Genomic DNA, 20795 nt, shown 5'->3' with positions numbered 1-20795 from the left:
TTGACCACATTATTCTCAGCTTCTGAAACAAATGAAACAAATAACAGCTTTAACTAATAGATAGTCCTTTTTTCTCTTCTGTACTGGTACCACAGTAAGTCAGATGTCCTGTGGGAAAACCAGTGAGAAATCACAGACTGAAAAGAATTTCTAATGCATATGTTTGAGTTATCCCTTCACAGTCCTCTTTCTTAATCGTTCCAAAACATATCTCTCATGTGCTCACCACTGCAGCTTAAAATGCTCTTTCAATACCTTTATGTCACTAAGATACTTAGAGCATTCGATTCTGTTTAACTGATCCCAGTGATTTTCTTTTTGCAGCCCTCAAGATTCTGCAGAATGTGAAAAATGTTTTTAAAAAAACATTAAAAGCAAAGAAAGACAACTAGATCACTATTGATGCAAAGAGTAAATCTACTGTATTAGCTGATAAAATAAAATGTTGTTAAAAATAACCAGAAGCATTAAGATTGACCTGAACTGTATCTTTTCTCAATGATAACCAGCTCTTGTATTTCAAGGTAAAGCTAGAGAATGGGAAAACAGAAAAGTGAAATGTTACCAAGGAAATATAATCAAAGACCAATGACAAACAGAAGGTCTCTGGGAAAACAGCTCAAGCTTTAAATAGCAGGTATCCCGTGTAAGCACATAATCAAAAAGAAAGGAATTTCTATGCAGAGTACATTACATTCTTCTTTGCATTCATTCACTTGTGTGTTCATTTGCTCTGAGTTTTCTCAGTATCTGACCTATTATTTACAAGATGAAATTCATAATACTTTTACTGGGAAATGAACTGCCAAAATTGTCTCAAAAAATCTAGGCATTTTTTTACCCCTTCTATAATTTCAACATTTGAGTTTAAATTTTAAGCCTATTTTAATCTAGCATTGCAGTCAGGGGTCTGTAGAAGTAAACTTAAGTTAAAAAGACAATAAAAATCTGCAAATTTGTGTCTGTCATCCCAAACCCACCAAACTAAAAGGTCAACTTACATCTCAAATAGATCCAGCTACATTAAGGTATGTACCTGCAAGGCAGAATCACACAAAGAGCTAACAACAATACCAATCAAGTCTGCAGTCCTATAAGGCTTACAGGTCCATGTTTAAGATTTTTAAAGAATATTTTTCTCATACTGTACTGTGGCACATCGAAAGTTGTGGTTCATTTGGGAATGCAAGATGAATACGTCGATATTGAACAGAGCAGGGATAGCTCAAAGCTGCTGTCTGCCCAGAAAGCACTGAGATCTACTCCCCTTTAAGAGATTGATGAGTAATGTGCATTTTAAGAGACTGTCGTACCGAACAGAAGAGTACAGGGGAAATAGTTTTGAGATAGCAAGGGGATTTTAAGAGTTTCTGTCAGTGAAACATTATGCCTTAATTCCCTGCTGAAAAATAAACTTTCAGTAGAGAGAATGGCAGAAAAACCATGTCACAAGAGGAAATTCCCCTTACATAACAAAAGGCTTCAGCGATTCTATGAAATGGGACGTCTGAACAGCTTGCCCTGTTCTGTCATCATGTTACATTATGGAGAGAAATTATTTTAAAATTAGATTAAATTCAAATTAATCAAGCTACTTATAAGACTTCCAGAATATTTACTTCAACCCCCTAGATGTACTTGTCAATCTTAGCAGCAATATGAAGGATACCTCTTGTGAAGTATCCCTCTTGTGGAGCTCTGCTTCAAATATTTAATTCACTTTAACTTCAATTATGGAAACACAAACAGTATTGACATAATAACATCAAGTAAATTTCACAGATGATGTTAGTGAATATTTATTTATAGTTCATATTTATTTATATAAGCTAAACCAGGACCATATGATCCCATAGATATATGCACACTGACTCTGAAAGGCAAGGTTGATTTCAGGGCGATTTTTCCCCCCTCTGACAGTACCACTGTGGATTTTTAAATATCCTAAATTAACATTTCTCGTGTCCTTCTTGTAATGAGGCCAAAGAGGTTGTAAATACACAGAAAAGCCATTTAGACACGGTATTTTTACACACAACTAAATCCTTAGCATCAAAGAAAACACAGAACCTCAAATGACATCTTGCAGAGGTTTTGTGTAAACAACAAAAGGCCCTAATTTGTGATCTTTCACTGTAAACTTATAAAAACAGGATTAACTGGAGGAAAATAGCCAAAAATTTTTATTCTTTTGGAAAAGTAGAAAGCTAGGCAACTCACCTCATGGAAGGAGTTTATTATCTCTAGGGAAAAAAAATTCTATTGCAACCCCAGACTAAGTTAGCAATGATAAAACAAAAAAGAAAAATAAAAAAAGAAGTGATATGGTATAGCTTCCTGTCATAAGAAAAAGCAAAGCTAATTTAAATCTTGATGTCAGCTTGAATTAATTTATTTCAGACCTGGGGCAATATCCCCTGATGCTGCAGGTTTTTTAATTATTAGGCATAAAAACAGCAGTCTAATAAATCCCAACAGTAACAATAACAGTAGGTAGAAGCATTTTAATTTCTGCAGAGCCTCAGAGGCTGTAAATGCTGCGTTTATTCTGAGGGCAGTGTTCAGATCGAGATGAATCTATAGAACCATCTGGAGACAATTATTCAGCTAGAATTAAAAGCAGAACAGACCTGTGAGATCTGTGAGATCTGTGCCTGAAAGGAGCAAGCCTGGAACCAACACTGTGCCAGTGCAGGGGCTCTGAAGATTTGTTATGTGTATTTTGGTACCAAGGAACATTTTGCCTCCTCTAGGAAGATGGTGCACTAGTGAGAGCAAGTAATTTTAAATGAGAAAATAATATTTTCTGTTTGTCTTACATATATGTCAAATAGGGAAAGGAGCCAAACAACCAATATGTTGCTGTTCTGACAGAATTAGAAAAAGTCACATAATAGAGAAGCTATAAAGATACTTATCACCTGGTTCCTCACCCCAGATCTCTTTAGATTTGCCAGAATCTTTGCTACCAAAGGCAAAAGGCATTTTTAGCACAAGAAAGCCATCACAAAAGCATGGTTAGGCAGTTATGCTTTCTGGCTTGCCTTAAAAGAAACTGCCCACTTTACTAAGGAAACTGCACATTTTACTAAGGAAAATCTAGCTAATACACAGCCCCAGTTAAAAGCCTTCTCTGATGAGCTAATTTTTTCCCACCACTTAGTGTCTGAATTATTTTCCTTTTTTTTTTTGCAAAATGGAAGTAATATAATTTGGGAGGCTTTACCAATAATGCTTAAATAACAACCTCCATGATACACAAAGCACATCTACAGAATGATCCAGATCTTACTAAGGAAGGGCAAGAACCATATTTGGTACATTCTGGTTTTCTATTATAGCTGTTATAACAATGGGAGCTGGTTGAAACACGCAGGATTAAACATGTAGGATATAAGTTAGCTCACTCTATATCTACAAGCCCTGCTAAAAGGAAATTAATTTCATTACAGAATCTGAATTTTCACTTATATTAAACTGTCATTCCTGGACTGGCTCCCCAGGTGCATCTTTGTAAACTTCACCTGATTGTCTTCTTAGAAAGGACTGAGGAGTTGCCAAGTACACCCATTTCTGATTTCATGAAGAGGATTTGCTATGATTTAAGAAATCCCATCACAATGGACTGGGCTACTTGTGAAAAATCTCAGTATATGACAATTTTTAGAGCTGATTGTATCAGCTGTCCAATTTCAATCAAACCAGCCAGTCCTGGACACAAGCCTGAAACAGTCTGCTACTTAGAATGTATGATAGTGCCTATGTGATAACCAGAAGAAGCACAGTTTTTAGATTTTTGCTTCACTATTAAAAAAATTATTAAACCCATGAAATCTAGCAGCTAAAGACAGCTATTACGGAGGAGGTGTTCCCCTTCACTAAATGCAAGGCTTTATTTTTATGTTTGGTTTTTTTTTTTGGTTTTTTTTTTTTTTTTTTTTGTTTTTTGGTTTTTTTTTTTGTTTTTCTGATCAAGATTTTCCATCTGCTGTGTTCTCCACTAAGGAATTTTCCAGTGAGCTCTCCTCAGATTTCACTTGACAATCATTTAGACAGGAGAGGCAGCTTTTCCCACAGGTGTCTTTCAGGTTCAATTGCATTGCCTTGACCATTAAAAAAACACACCACTGCAGTGTTAATCAACTTTTAAACGTCTGTAGTGTGGGTATTTTTAATGTGAAGGCAGAAACTCTAGCTCTGTGTCCCCATCATTCCACTGTTTTCCTATGTTACAGCACTCAGAGCAACAAAATCTGAGCCATCTTGATGCCTTTCTGAACATGGTCCTACCTTGTGTGTAAAACGAAGTAACATGCTCTTCTGCCTTGGAAAGCCCTTCTTCAAACTCTGGCCAAAATGAGGCACAGAACACACAGACACACAATAAAGAAAATAGAGAAAAGCAAACTGGAGATACTCTCCTTCTGATAGATGAGGTGAGGTTCTGGACTGATCCTTACAGAGCATGCAGAAAGAGAAAAGTTTTGAAATGTTTGACCTAGTTAAGTGCTTGTCCCTCATCCAAGACACAGTAAATTTATCAGAGCCTGGAGCCTTCTAAAACCCTGATTTCCCATATGGACGCTGTCACATCGATGCTTTTTATTTAAACTCCAGGTCTGTATGACTGCAAGTTAAAAAACTTATATATATAATATATATATTGATATATATTTATATATAAATATATATATGTGTATAATATATATATAATGTTCACATGAGCTTTATCAAGGTGGGAATTGCATTACTCTCATAATGGAGAAAAATAGGGAAAACCAGAGCGACCTACTCAACACCAGATGGTGAGTACCTTCTGAGAAGGAAGCAGAATCCAGGTCCACCTTCTACTTCCTCACCTGGATTCTGTCACCTACAGAATAATAAAAATACTTCCTCCCTTCATGTACTATAAAAAAAAAATCTAAAAGTCCTCATATATATCTGTGATATAAGATATATAGAGAGATGGAAGAAACACTCTTTTCCTCCATAGCAGAATCCGTGTATAAATTTTCTATCTTTAAATAGACATCAAAGTTATGTTGAAGTTCTTCTGCCCTTCATAAACCATTCAAAGACATTTGAAATGCACATAATGCATCAGCAACCATCCAGGAAAATGGAAGTGTCTAAATAATTTTGGAAAACACAATGATGCCTTCATAACCTTAAATGAAAATTGTGCAAATATCAGACAGTTCATGAGATTCAACACAATTCAGAAGTCATTGTCTGGTTTCAACAATGAGAAGGCATACATTCACTTTTTATTTTACAAAGTAATTCTGACAACATTTTTCAGCTTAAGCAATGCTGCGGTGTCAACTTTTCAATGTGCCCTTTAGTAACTGGAGTGGTACATGTGAACAGAGTGAAGCAGAATCTTTGTGTGACAGGAGCTAACAAAGCCCATGAAAAGGCTAAACCACACACTGTTTTACAAAATAAGAGTTCAGAAGCAGTGCTGATCTGTATATTTACTTTCGGGTAGCACCCATCAGCTGTGCCTGAGATTTGAGCTGAATTTAGAGGAGGTGCTTTCCCAAGAAGCTCTTCACTTTAAAAGAATTACCATCATCATCTATTATATTTCACCAAAAAGGACCTGGGGCGGGCGAAGTTTAACACATCTGCCTTTAGACAGAGATCATCTGAAAGAAAGTTGACCTACAGAATTCTGAGGCAGTAATTTTCTCACATGAAGCTCTAATATCAGTAACTGGTGCACCTGAGCAATGGCAGCTGTGGGAAGGACACTGCAAAACTTGGAACAAGCCTTGCAGAGGTGACATATATGCTCATTTAGCACAATGCTCTGTATCCCTTTGAAAGTCAGCAGATTTAGATAAAGCCTGCAAGTCTGAAGTCCTGGCTGTCTGAGATCAAAGAGGGTTTCTGTCCCAAAACTCCCTCCTCAATGTTTTTCACATTCAGATTACTCTAGACGCTGTTATTGTAGCTAGTCCATGCTGATCACCTGAGAAGCTTATTTGATATCCTTTAATCCTATCAAAGTGAGCTGCCACTAAAAAGAAGGTATCACAAAAGTTATACCACTACAGAAAGCTCAATGAGCATTGTTTTAAATTTACCTCTGCATTTTTCTCAGGCTCTCATTTGCTGCCTTTGCAAGCCCTGCAGAAACTGCTGTGAATCACTTGCTCTATTTCACCTTGGACCTCTTTTCTCACCAGAGAGGAGCTTGCTGGAGCCTCAGTCACCACAGCCCTGGTGGCTGGCACAGAACCCTGACACCTGAGGAGGAATAAACAGTGTAATTTTTCCAGCTGGTCCGATTTTTAATTTTTTTTTTCCTTAAGTCTATTAATGCAACATATTGTAAAGTTAAAGCCAGCTACCTATAAAGCTTGAAGCTTGTGTTTTCTAGTGATATTAAGCACTGGAATGTGGTAGCTTATGGAGTGTGTGAGGCAGGTATCCATCAAACCATTTGCAAATTATATATTGGAAGGGCTGGTCAGGATCCTGAACATTACCCTCTAGTGTTACTAATCCTTTATGCAGATATGTGCTGTTTAATTGCCAGTTGGGAATTACAATGACACGTTATGTGACTAATTTTTTAAACTACAATTGTACTATTTCTCCCATCCTCCTCCTTATACTTTTCCTGTCAATCTCCTTTCAGTCTACTCTGTTGCTGTTTCGCTTGCCAGAACCACCTTCTTTGGTAGCAACTGCAACACTTTAAAAGTCAAGAATATGGTATTTAAATACACTGCATAGAATGAACTCAGTAAAGTATGCTTTCACACGTTTCAAAACCAACCCTCTCTACCCAAACCCTATGTAAAATTGCTTTGAAAGCTGGTGTCTGTCAAGAATATTCAATTTCTAATTATAATTTCCGTGATGAGAAGAATAACCACTGTTGCCACACTATGTGACTAACAGAGACATTAGTTAAGTATGTTTTCTGTGTGAGTGGTCACAGCTCAGACGAGTTTCAGAAAGCAATGTTGATACAGACATTTTAGCCTTAAATTCCCCTACATCCAACAGCCCTTGGATCCTAGATGCAAAATACAATAAGGTATTTTGTGATAGGTCTCAATGGCAAAAACTGAAAGGCACCATTGTAATGTGGAGTTTTTTAGAACACGCAAGAGAACTACTTACCCCCTCGAAAATGAATGGCTCAGAATTTCTGAAGCACAGGAGGCAGGGTCATTTCCAAATGTAGCTCACAGTGGAGCTGCATTCACACTTCTCAGTACAGCACTTTACAGTCTTTCCCCCTCGGGACAGTCTCCAAAAGCATGTTGGATCAAAGGTATGCTCTGTCACCACAGACAGGCCTGGCTACTGGTGAGTTTGCAAGACTGGGACCAGTCATCATAATGGGGTTTTTTGCTGCTAACACATATTAATTCACTTTTTATCTTGCTAGAGTTTGAAAGTGCTTTTGACAGCTGCAACTACCTGAGATACAGAGAGCTGAAGAAACCCCCTAGGTTATGAAGTCCTGCGAAGACAGCAGAGACAAGATTATAACTGTGACTCCTGATGCAATTTCTACCATTCTTTATATGGGTTTCCTCTATTTCACAAGCATTTATTCAAGTTTCCATACTCCAGGCACTATTCTACAAGCCCCTACATTGGCAGCCAGGAAAAACCATGAACACAAAGCAAATCTGTCATCAGCAAATTGAGAACAATGTGAACCATGTCTCCATTACTGTGAACAATGTCTCCATTACGCTATTATTCTCACATAAAATCTTAGAGTGTGTAGGACCGTGGAAAACAGTATTTCCTAATTTGATGAACAAATTTTCATTCAATATTAATTATCTCTTGGGGCCTTAAGAAGAAGAGGAGGAAGGCTCTTTCAGCCTGGGGCCTGGAGAAGCGCCCCACAAATCTTCACATAAATGGACAGAAACAGAGATGAAACAAAAATGAACCAGTATGGGCACCTGACTCCAACATATTGCCCAGAGACATTGCTTGCCGAATTACAACAACAAACTTTAGAGCTATTAAATTTCAAATCAAAAATATCAGGACAGGAAGTATTACAGAACCATGAGCTGCACCCACATCATTACCTTACAAAGATTCCTTCCCAGTGCAAAAGGGTTCATTCAGGAAGGCACTGGCCATTCCATCACAGAACAGCCCTCAAAAAAAAGGGACTAACAAATCTCTTTCAAAAGAGTGCTAGCAACTCCCTGTTGGTTTCTAACATCTAGAGACAAAAGTCAAGCTGTAAAGCCACACCATACTGATTCCCAGAAAGGTACATAAGTATCAAATATTTTGGTGGGGGATGTGGGGGTATAAGGAGAATTGAAGATATATTTGGTATGATTATTTTTATGTTGGCCATCATTATTTTCCAGTTACTGCGAAGAATTTTCATTTTTACTATAGCACCTTTCTGATGGAAACAATTTATCAAAGTAAATCCCAAGTGCACTATAAATACAATACTAATCTGAAAACAAAAGCTTTCTTTTTCTATGCTCCAAGATCACTTCCAAAGAGTTCACAACTTCTGCAAACAAAAGTGTTTTGGTTTTAGGCAATTTTTATTTAGGCACTATGTCAAAATTCCATCTTCATTTTTTGACACGTTTCTGCAAAAGTAAATTTAAAAAAAAGGGTAAAACAACTTGAAACAAAGGGTTGGAAACTTAAAGACAGCTTCAGATCAGAGATGGTTTTTCCACTATGTTAACATGATCCTGCTTGTGAAAACAAGATAAATGAAAGAGATGTCTGTTAGGTCCTGGGCTAAAATGGACAAGATGTTTGCCTGGACAGCTCTAGCAAAAGATGTAGGTGGTATGTTAGAACAGAAAATGCATGAAACGCACTTCCAGAACAGCTAACAGGTACCATTTATTTCATGATCCACAAATCCAGGGTCATACTTTGAAAGCTGAGAGTGGAAGATATAAGAAGAATAAATAACTCCAACCAGATTCATGCAAGGTTATTTAAAAGAAGACTTCACAAAAACCTAGATGCAGAAAAGATATGCTACTACAAAAAAAAAAAAAAGTACAAGAAATTCAAATACTTAATAAAGCATACAAGTTTGGAAAACCTCATCTTTCTCAGACACAGTACAATTGCTTTTTCCACCTTCCTTTTCCCTTAAGTTGCAGAAGCAGGGTGGAACATGTGAATGCAGGATCTCATAGATTCTTACTGGAGACACTTAAGGAGTGAGGGCATCAGTGTTTACTTCATGTGAAAGGTGGGCCTGAACAATAAAAACATAGAGTGACTTATTTATTGATGTGGTCGATCTTTTTTAAAATGACATATTAAATTCTCACTTTAACTTCTTCAGCAACACAAGAATGTTTTAGGAGAGTAATACCACAAAATGCACTAGCTAGAGGAAAGACACGTTTGTTACTGCCATTCACTGCCAGTGCCAGTGGCAGTGGCACAGTCCAGGGGTTTTCCAATTTTCTCACCTAGAAAAAAAAACCTTTTGCTAACTACAGCAAACTGTTAAATCTTGGTGGTTGCACAAATACAACAAAATAAAGCATGAAGATTTACCAAATGCTGAAACAAACATACATCAAACCAGGTAACAATCTTTCACTAGTGATAATAAAAAAATGTTCAGTGATATGTCTGCGTGAAAGGCATTCTGCTCTGTTTAGAGGTACCTCTAGAGTGCTAACCACACCATGGCTCCTTGCTTTAGTACATACATTTTATGATGAACAGCACATGAAGTCCCAGTTGCAGAACTGACATAAAGGAAGTTCTTCCATAAACTGTGCTTGATACTTAATATTTTCCATCTCAGCTACTGTAAGGCATGATGTTCCCATGTGACATTAAATGCCCATACTTAAAGAATCTCGTGCAATTTTAATTAGCCTTTAATTTGTCACCCTCACTGAGAGTCTTTCAACTTTTGCAAAACTGAAGGCTAAGTGAGTCCAAATTATAATTTGTATGCTGCTTACTATGTGGAAAAACTGTGTTACATCCTTTCATATCCAGCTCCTCCCAGGTTAGCAGTGCCAATATTTTTGCACACTATTTATGTAATATTTATTACTACTAGGGAGAATGTTTAATAGCCTTTCTTACCATGACTTGCTGAAGATAGGTGAAGCCAAACAGAGGCAAGCATTTATATATTAACATTGAACGTAAAGCCACACTCGTTCATTCCCTAGAAGAATCCAAGCATTTGCCTTTCTGTGCAACTGAAACCCACAAAGGTTTAGGCATGCTGACTGCAGCAAAACTCCTCTAATAACAGTACATTAATAATACTTAGCATTTTACAACCAGAGCATTTAACTTTCTAACCACTAACCTCAAAGAGCTCAGGGTCATCAAATCCATTCTGCAGAGGGGGAAACCTGACACATGGAAGTTTCCCCAAGGTCACTTGACAGTTAAAACTGGGATCCAGATTTTCTAAAACACTGATTAGTCCTCCATGCATTCAGGCACACATTCACATCCAAAGCTACTTAAAGCTAGAAAAGATCGCCTAATCAGCACTTGTATTTAGCTGTTTTAATAGACCTCTCTTTCCTACTCTCCTCTTCAATTCCATTTTTAGATTCTTTTCTTAAAGCTAAGCGCAGCATTGCAGTCTGCCGTACGTTATGCAAGTTCAGCTTTATTCTGTCTAGCAAAAACTAAATTCTTCACAATGCATACTTCAAAATAATTAAAACAGATCAGTATAGCAAAAAACCCAGCAGAGATCAACCTGTCAAAGCAACCAGTTTGCACATTTCTCTCTCTTCTCCTCCAGTTAGAGAACAACTGAATAAACCAAAAAATTGTTCTTGGCCCCTGGGCAAAATCAAAGCTCTTGTCCTTGCTTTCCATAGATACAGAGAGAAAAAGGATATGGTGTCTGTGATCCTGATGCTGAAGCATGGTAAGGACAAGGAGGTCAAGCGACAGGATACAAAACAGAGAGACAGTGGCAGGAAAAGGGGGAAGAAAAAAAATTGAACAGAGCAGCATGTATTTTTGGAAGGAACTGCATCAATTTCTACAAGTATATACAGCTGAGAAAAATAATTTTCACTGCAATTTACTTAAAATTAGTAAATCTCTTAAGTACAATACGAATGGGATAATTCAGAGAACTTTCAAAAAAGCAAAACAAGATCCATATGGGTCAAATGAAGACAACATGCACATGGTAGAACTAAGACTATCTTCTGTGCTGTGTCACAGAGCAAGTGAATGTTCCTATATAATTTTAGGCTCTCAGAAGCAAAAACACATTTCCTGGCATTGACTTGACAATGTCACAGCTTCCAAGTTCTGTAGAAGTTCTCACTAATGTCAGACAGGGACCTCAAAGAGCAGAAATAGCAACTGTCACAAAACTATACACAAAGCTCTGAGCTGTGGCTGAGGCAGACTACCTAAAATACATTTCGGCTTCCTTTTACCAGATGGTTGAACCTGCTTGAAAGCAAAACAAAATTGCTAAGCAGCATTATATCTTCACTAGTTTTCCACAACTAAGTCCTGAAACTGACTGTTTTTGTTGCAGCCAAATGCACTGAACAAACAAATACAAAGTTCAGTTATTAACTAGAAATACTACTTTCCCTCAAGTACAATATCAAGGTTTTGTCAAATTTTCTGCTTTTTTTCTCTTTTTCCCTATAGAGACTGTAAAGAGACTTGCATCAGCTAAGCAGAAATGAGATACCTTTTGGCAGGCTAACTTCAACTTTATCATGTTTCTACAAATACATGCTTTGTTCTTCTGACATTAAAACATATTACATTGTTTTATAGAGCCCTCCAAAAAAACCCATATGAAATAGAAAGGTTTTATTTAGGACTATTCCAGAGGCTGGCAAAGCTCCTTTCCATTTGAAGAGTGTTCTGCCTGTCAAGTGAGTCTAGACTTCTTTTTTATGTTGCAATTTTCATTTTATCAGAAGCATTGCTCCATTTTTACTTTAGTGTTAATCCCAGTACATGCTAGTTGCAGAAAAATGTACTGGGTACTGCAGGGAGAGCAGACCTTAATGCATTTTCTCAAATCTCACTTTGATGTGCATTAAAAAAACGTAATGCATATATAAGTAGTCTAACTAATTATCAAATTCCAGTAAGACAATTACATCTGCTAGTGATGCAAATTGTTACAGTCCAGTTATATTCAACAAGGAACTCCAACAAACTCAAAATAAAATGTAAGGAACATTCAACAACAACTCTGTATTGAAGAGCTGATGAAGGTAATTGCTATACCCTTGCTTTCTTTTTAAAAGTAGCAGTTATATTGGGTGTACAAAAAACAAAGTTAAAAAAATAGAGTAGTTCTCTTAAATATTCAAATAAATCTGTGCTGCAAGCAACCAGTGTGACGACTTTTGCAACTCAGTTCGAGCCACCCAAAACACTACTTTGACTGCAGGAAGTCTGAGTATGTGCAACATGACTGTGCTTTTCACTAGTTAACGACATAAAGGAGAAAAGGACCAGTGTCTGGGTCTCTGTCTCTTAATAACTCTTACTAGCAAAGGACCACCACCAACAAAGCAGCTCTTATAAAGCAGAATAATGACTTCCTGCAGACCCTCTCACCCATGGCCTGCCTCAGGAAAGCAAAGCAGGAGTCCACTAAGTGATAAACTCTCACCACCTGAGCAAGAGTTCTGAGAACACGTGAGAAAATAACAGGACAGATGGATGTGAAGGCATGAAAGGATTAGGTGCCCATGCTCCCACTCACAACAGAGACAGAAATCTTTTGACATACAGATGGCGAGACCAGAAGAAGTGAACCAAGAATGCCGGGGAATTCATGCATGATAGTCATGAAAGGCTGAGGTGGACAGCCAGATGTTTGTACACCTTATTTTGGATTGGAATCTACATATTCATACTAATCAGTCCAGGAGTAAAACATGATTAATTTTAAAAACCTGAAAAAATATGTGTTTTAATGGATTATGCTTTTTTAAAAAGAAATTATTTTTATTAGTATAAGTGTCAAACTAGAAAGCAGAATACCACAAGCAGGGTATTCTCAGATATGACTCCTTGGAGAATGGAAAAGTGGTCTCAGACACATAGAAAGCATGCCTACCAAATGAGCAAAGAACTTCTGAGTCTGGCATCAAAATCCAGAGGGCAAAGAAACTGTGCCTGGAATCCACTTAGTCAAGAGGACTTAAAAAGTACAGACCTCAGCAAGCTGCCTAAATACATTGTCTGACAGGTATCTAACAAGGAGACATTGCACAAGGCTTCACAAGAATCGGAACAGCATTACATAGAAATCAAGAACTTGAAATTAGTATTTTACGATTTTATCGAAGAGTACTTACAGAGTAAAAAGCTACACGAGAGGTAAAGCCCCTGGGAACATTAATAATAGTATTCAGAAACAAATCTAAATCAAAAAGGATTTGTAGAATGTGTGCTAAATCTGGGAAATTGGGAAATTTAAGGAAGGTTCTCCTGTTCTTCAGAAGATTAATTCAGACATTGCTGTAAAGACATTTTTGAGCATGAGATTCCATACCAAGCTTTCTAACTTTTAAAAGATGTATGGCAACAGAAGATGTGCTTTAAAAGAATTCAAACACCAAAGTTTTCACTGGCTTAATGATGAGTTTCCTGCTTTTGGAAGAAGCAGAGACTGTTTTTTGACTGATTTTCTACAGATGTTCTATGTTTCAAATGGTGACCTGAATTTTGCTCTCTGCTCAATGCTAATGTAGATGTCTGCCTTGGAAGATGTAGATCAACAGAACAGGTATCTCTACTGGGGTCAAGCCTTGAAAGACTAACCCACCATGTCAGCTTTTCTTGAGTGTAGAACATGGTCCTCAGATATTTCTATCCCACTAGAGCTCACTATCTGTTGTGCAGTAAGATGTGCAGGTAAATAACAGATAAACCAAGAACCACCTCCACTACCTGTGCTGCCTTATCAAACCTAAAAATAAAAGACACAAGTAGAGGAGCTGGGAAGAGGCAGGAGAACACAGTCCACCTGAGGGATAAGTCACTGAGAAGATGAGAGGAAGTCAAAAATACTGTTGTGCTTTTCCCTGGAAGAAATACTGACTGACAGTTAAACACCAAAATTATACTACTACCTGCCCCAATAAACACAAAAAAAAGCCCCCACCAAATCAAAATACATCAGCAGTCTCTGAGGAATACTAGCCCCTGATCTATCTACAGGGATTTGCAAGTAGCACAGTCCAGTAAACCAGAATACAAAATGATTAGCAACAGTGTTAGTTAATTTATTCACTGAAAAATAACTCAAGCTGTGTCTCAGGGCTCATAAATAAAGAAAATGTTTATAACTGAGTTACAGGAAAAGCCCTGACTTCAAGGGTCAGAAACAGCATTTTTATGATATAGCTACAGATTTTTCTTCTGAAATAAAATTCTTCTGAGACATTTTCTGTGGAGTCAGCAAAAGGTATTTTAAGTGCAGTTGATCAGCATCCACAAGCCTGGCTTCTGTTCTGCTTCCCGTATGGGTCAACGCAGGATAAACGGAAGAAAGAGATGTCATATGAAATGGTTGAATGACTAAGGTAGAAACAAGCACTGGCTCCACAGCCCTCTGTGTTGCTGGAAAAGATCCTCCTATCATTCATCTGCCTCCTCACCAGGGAAAAGGGGGTTTCTGTAGGTTTTCTAGGGTAAAAAGTATGGAAGGATCAGGTGCCCCAGATAACAGAACCACTTTGCCTTAGCAGATTGATGTTTGGACATTGGCATTGTCTGGGATGCCTATGATTTTAAGGACCTCTGTCAAAGGGCACAACTTAATTCACAAATCTTATAGGAAAGCTTATGGCATCCTGGCTTGTATCAGGAACAGTGTGGCCAGCCAGCCCAGGGAGGTCCTTCTTCCCCTGTCCTTGGCACTGGTGAGACCACACCTCGAGTGCTGTGTCCAGTTCTGGGCCCCTCAGTTTGGGAAGGACGTTTAGACACTTGAGTGCATCCAGAGGAGGGCAATGAGGCTGGTGAGTGGCTTAGAACACAAGCTGTTCCTGTGAGGAACAGCTGAGGAAACTGGGGTTGTTCAGTTGTTCAGCCTGCAGAAAAGGAGACCCAGAGGTGACCTTATCACTCTCTACAGCTTCCTGAAAGGTGGCTGTTGTCAGGTGGGGGCTGGTGTCTTTCTCCAGGCAGCAGCTGACTGAACAAGAGGACACAGTCTTAAGCTGTGCTAAGGGAAATATAGGTTGGATATTAGGAAAAGGTTTTTTACAGAAAGAGTGAAAAAGTACTGGAATTATCTGCCCAGGGATGTGGTGGAATCATCATCCCTTGATGTGTTTACAAAAAGAGGGGATGCGGCACTCAGTGCCATGGTTTAGTTGAGGTGTCAGGGCATGGGTTGGACTTGATGATCTTGAAAGTCTCTTCCAACCAAAAGATTCTGTGATTTTAAGTGGGTGTTAATGGGAAACATGAGGGAATAGTATGGCTTTGGTGAGCACAGGAGTATCATAAAGCATTGCAAAGGGACTTGTCTCTTGCCTTCATCCTGTGTTCTCCACTAGAGAGAAAGATAAAGAAAAAACAGCCATTCTTGTCACATATGCTCAGCTCCTTTAGTCACCAGTGGTCAAAATTAAACCATAAGGAATCAAGTTACTTCATTCACCCTTCTTGTCTGAGTTAAAGGTCAGGATTATGGCACCACTGCTATAGCTGCTTTTGGAACTTGGAAACAAAGACTATCATAGTCACGTACAAGGAATGGCCCCTCTGCTGCTGTTAAGAGTTTTGCTTTGTTTTTCTGGTGCTATCTTTAAATGTTGGGGCTCTGTTACCCTCAGAAGGGTGAGATAGTAAATCCCTGATACCCTCTGCAAATAGAAGCCTGGCAGCATATTCTTTAGCAGATGTTATGAATTATAACAGGTTGCACTGCTATTTTCTTTGGGTCCCTGCCAAAGTAAGCTCAAGGCATCCCCACCAATAAGCAGGCATTTTGAAAAGAACTCTAAAACACAGTCACAGCTGGATGATCTATTCACAAATATTCTTCCTTCTATTTCTGACCCATCAATGGGATTAGCTGCCAAACTATTAGCTGTCTTACCACCATCTGTGCTCAGGTTCCATTAGTAACCCAGGTGTTTCAGGACATCCTAGTCCTGCACAAGCTATGCCCAATTACTGCTTGCTGATACATCAGTCCAGCTAAACAAGCCTGGAAAATTAAACAGGTAACCAAACACTCTCAGAACAAATTAACCTCTACAAAAACCAGGCACATTAGGAATAAATCGACCTCTACATAAACAGGTACTTTGTGTCCTATCCCACCAGTCAGCAACTCACAAATACAAGGAAAAGCTCAGGTCAGGTCACAGCTGCCTTGCACAAGTTGCTGAACAATAGGCTTTTACCTTGCTTGCTGACAGACACTGCAAATCCAAGCCTTCTCCTTCTTCTGGTAAGTGCTACAGCTCTTGCAGATGTTGTATTTGCAGTCTTGGCACTGTCGCTTGCTGTTGATAAGAAATGTGAAAGGGGAACAGCAGCGAATGCAGCAGTGCTCATTGAACTTCTGCTGCTTGGAAAGGATGCTGCACTTATTACCCTCTTCATCCAACTTCTGCTTCATTTCACTGGAATGAAAAGGAAAAGTACAAAAATATAAACAAAATTTCAATGGGAAGTTTTCATCCTCTTTCCATGTATTCATGTTATATTCTTCAAATAATTTCTGCAGATATGAAATGAATATGAGAAATGCATATTCTAAATTTAGAATTGGAAAGCAAAAATTCCTACATTCCCATAAGACACCCATGGCCACCCCACTTAAACTCTCTCCCTCAGTCACAAACCAGAGCAAAATTTACTCAGTTCCAGAGAGACAACCCAAAGGAAAGCCAGGGTGCTGCTCCAGGCACTTTGGCTGTGCTAAGCTATAGAGACCATGTGAAAATTGAGGGCTACTCTCAGAACCCTTTACAAATGAAAAATCAGTTTATGGAAGTCAAAAAGATTGGTGCACAGTAATAAAAAAATCCTCCTGACCAATAGTTTTGAAAACAAAAAGTTTGTTTTGTTCTGAACCACATGGTCATATTATTCATAATAGCTCCAATTTGTCAAGCAACATTAATGACATCCTTCATTTCAGAGAGTTTTGAGTTCTCTACTAGTTAGGACCAATATTAAGATGACTGCTAACTGTGGAAGTATTTGTAGGCACTCTGCATAAAGTTTCCTGTATTTCAGCATACAAGCTCATTTATTTTAAAAAAATGAAATAAATTTGAATGCATGGTATTAAGGAAATTGCTATCTCCAATTTTACAGTGCTTTTGATATTTACAAATTAGGCAATATATTCCATTATAGCAGTAATAAAAAAACATGCAGAAGGAAGAGTTGTAAAGGTAGACAGGTCTGGAAACTCATCACACATTTTGTGGCATGTACAACTAGAACATACCCTGTGAGGAAAAAAAATAAGTATCAATGAAAAACAAGTAAAATAAAAGCTTTTAACACACTGTCCACATACTTACATTCATTCTCTCTATTTCTCAGAATTAGTGGAGAGTACCTTACTATTTCCAATTGCTGATAAAAATCACTTATAAGACTAAAGTAACACAAAAGACTAAATAAAATTTAGAGGTACCACAAAGCAGACTAAGCTGCAAGAGTATTTATTCATGACACGCTGACTTACTCTTAAATTAATGTGTAAATATCTTGCAACACGAATAAAAGAATACACTTATTGCATACTTATTCAGGAACTCAACCAAGATCATCTATGAATATCATTGTCAGCCAAGCCTGGAATTTTAAAAGAATCGCATTACTCGGCTATATATCACCTTATTTGCCACTTCTGCCTCAGATTCATAACTCAAAATAAAACCAGCCTGTTTTATGGAAATCTGACAGGTCAATTCTAAACCTCAAATCTAAAAGACAAGTAAAGCAGTGATCTAAACCCTAAAACCCAATTAAGTGTATTTGAAATATATGCCTTTTAATACATTTAAAATGTAAAAACAATGTGTGTTTTTGCTGCTTGAACCCTGTACAAGGGTTTGACTAAATTAGACTATAGGTGCTCAGATACTTTTCACAATTTCAAGTAAATAATCTTTATGATTCTTTTTCTGTCTTGATGGAAAAACATGCCTGTTCTGCCACATTTTTACAGAATGTGCAAGATGCAAAAGGTAAAAGATTATCATGTAAGAGAAGAAATGTCTGAATTATGCAAGCAAACTGGCTTCCTTGGTAAACTATCCCAGTGGGATGCCTAGACTAGTTTGTCTTAATCTCCATTACTCCCTCCTACCATGGTACTACATGGGCAATCTTTCTCATGGAACAAGAGAGGAAGTGAACTGTCTCCATGTCACTCCTTCACCACAGCAGGCATGTTGCTCTGCATGCAGCAGAGCTGAGACAAAGCACTGTTTCTGCACAGAAGGTCAGCCAGGAACCCCAGATCCCAGGACAAAAGCTGGTGAAGGTGTGGGCTGTATGATTCAAGAAGGATTTCTGGCATGGAAAAGTGTTTGGCAGCCCAAGATGCTGCAATCTTTGCTTCAGGATGGAGATGCAGGGCAGATGCTGGCCCTCCCATAAACAAGAACAGCTAAGGAGTCAGGGTCAGGGAGAGTGATCAAAGAAGAGATTTTTGTCCTTATGGAGTTCTGATATCTCCCAGAATTAGTAATGCTGATGCTTGGTAGCATCAGCCCACACACTCAACACTGTCATGCTCAGTGGCATTTTGAACCCTCATTAGGGCTCTTGATGCATGATATAGCAAGATAAACCACAGAGGCAAAACCACCATTAAAGGGCAACAATAATGCTTACAATATAAACCCAGTCAGTTTTGTTCACAAAAGAGCTAATAAAGCCTGATACCTACAAAAAGCTGAGTACACTGCTGAAATCTTTTCATCAGAACAGGCATTAATTACATCTCTCTCCTCTATCTGGCTGCCAGTATTCATTACAGTGGTAGAACTCAATATCATTAAGGCATCTGCCTCAGTGCTAAATAGGACTAAAATTGGCCAATGGATTAAAAAAGTAAATAGGATAGGGTTGGACAGCCTGTCAGAGAGAGAGCATGACAGAAAAAACCCTCATTTCCACAGGAAAGAAGGCAGAAAAGAAAAGAAAGCAATGCACATCTCTCTGACAGCTATAACAAATTAAGGTTCTTGCACACTGCCCTGCCAAAGGCTATTCCATAAGGAGTCAAATGGCAAAAGGGACTGTCAACTGGACTTGTCATTTGAAGCCAAAAGGCTCCTCTCCACACGCTTTCCTTGAAAGCAAAACATGGGTTTCATATGAAAGCAAAGTGCTGTATAACTCTGGTGGGCAATTCAGCCTGCCTAGTTTGAGGAAAATCAGCTGAAGTGAAAAGTAGGCACTAATTTACTCTCACCAATACTGAGAAAATGTTACTTGGATGTAAATCCAGCTGGATGATCACCCTGAGTGGGATGATTAATTCAGGCATCAATGTCAACACACTGATAAAGTTTGTTGCACTGAAATTCAGGAGATACAAAGTGAACCTCAAGGCATCCCAAATTTGAAAATCTCAGGCTTTACTTTCAGCGCATGCAAATCGCTTGGTGCAAGAAGATTGTAAAAATGTTCTAAGGAAAGGGCAGCAGCCGACAACAACTGATTGTCTCACAAAATGAAACTCGCTTCCAAAAAGGTGACAGCCACTGCAGCAGGAGCTATTTCTAAGAAAGTAGAACCACCCAGTCATTGCAAACATTGCCCCTTCCTCCCCATGTAACACTGTTTCCTCCAACAAAACACTGCCTCTCCCTGTCCGAATCTGCACTCGCGCCTGCTTACTTCCCCAGGGAGGGGATGTATACATAGAATATGTGTACAAATAAAACAAGCAACAAAATACAAACTCACAAAAAATGTGCCTGTTGGGGTAAGCACATAACAGTGGGTGTGACAAATGACAGAATTTATTCAGAAGTCACAACTGAAGGGGCTCAACTACTACGGTTATGTGCAACATAGTAATAAGCACCTGTGGAGAAGAAAACTCCTGCTGTGTGAATGAATTTCAGATTGAGTTTCACTTTTTTTCAGGAGTGGTTGCATATCACCAATTGCTTACAAGTACAGAAGAAGCAAAAAATACTTAAAAGATATCCAACATGTCTATCACCAAAACCAATTCTGTCAATGAACATTTTATGAGTTCCAAGTTCCAAATAAGTTCAAAAATATGCAGATGAATATTGGATTTTTCTAGAAGCTTTTATCAATGAATTTACATAGTCTGCTTTAAAAAAATATGTTTTATTATGGTAAGTTTAAACACAACTCTTCAACATTTGCCTGAACAATGCCTTCTCCTCTAATAAATTTCTAAACCTCTGGGTGCAGCAATGGAAAGGAGTCCATAAAACAGGCAATTGTATTACAACAGAAAGCTAAAAAAAATCCCCCTTGTTTTTCATATGACAAAGAGAACAGTTCCTGGTGAAAACCTGATAGCTGGCTTGAGCTCCAAGATAGTCTGTATAAGCAAGTCTGTCTGTCAGACTCCCCAAAATGCAGCTCTCTGCTCTTCTAAGGGCTTCTATGAGCCTAGTTATTGGGCTGTACCATCTTACTCTTGTCTCACACCAGTTTCCATTTCAGGAGTTTAAACCTGGCAGTTTCAAGGCAAGTCCAGCTGGACTGGTTAACATTTGCTCTGTTGCCTTCTTAAGTGATGGATAAATACAATCTTTCCTGCTGTTCAAACACCCTGTATTTTC

The 20795-nt window shown here is 38.3% G+C and overlaps 1 protein-coding gene across 11 annotated transcripts in view; it reads right to left on the bottom strand.

Annotated features, from left to right (window-relative positions):
• MYRIP (myosin VIIA and Rab interacting protein) overlaps positions 1 to 20795 on the bottom strand; it is a 316186-nt gene that overhangs the window by 96060 nt on the left and 199331 nt on the right. For all 11 annotated transcript variants that reach the window (XM_085573290.1, XM_021531268.4, XM_085573291.1 and 8 more), the window contains one exon: positions 16398 to 16619. In XM_085573290.1, the coding sequence (XP_085429416.1) occupies positions 16398 to 16619 (222 nt within the window). The remainder of the gene's footprint in view (positions 1 to 16397; positions 16620 to 20795) is intronic.

This window comes from Lonchura striata, chromosome 2 (assembly GCF_050655825.1).
Source record: "Lonchura striata isolate lonStrDom1 chromosome 2, ASM5065582v1, whole genome shotgun sequence".
Taxonomy (NCBI): Eukaryota; Metazoa; Chordata; class Aves; order Passeriformes; family Estrildidae; genus Lonchura; species Lonchura striata.
Note: the sequence above shows the minus strand (reverse complement) of the source record. Positions and strands in the feature narration are given on the sequence as shown.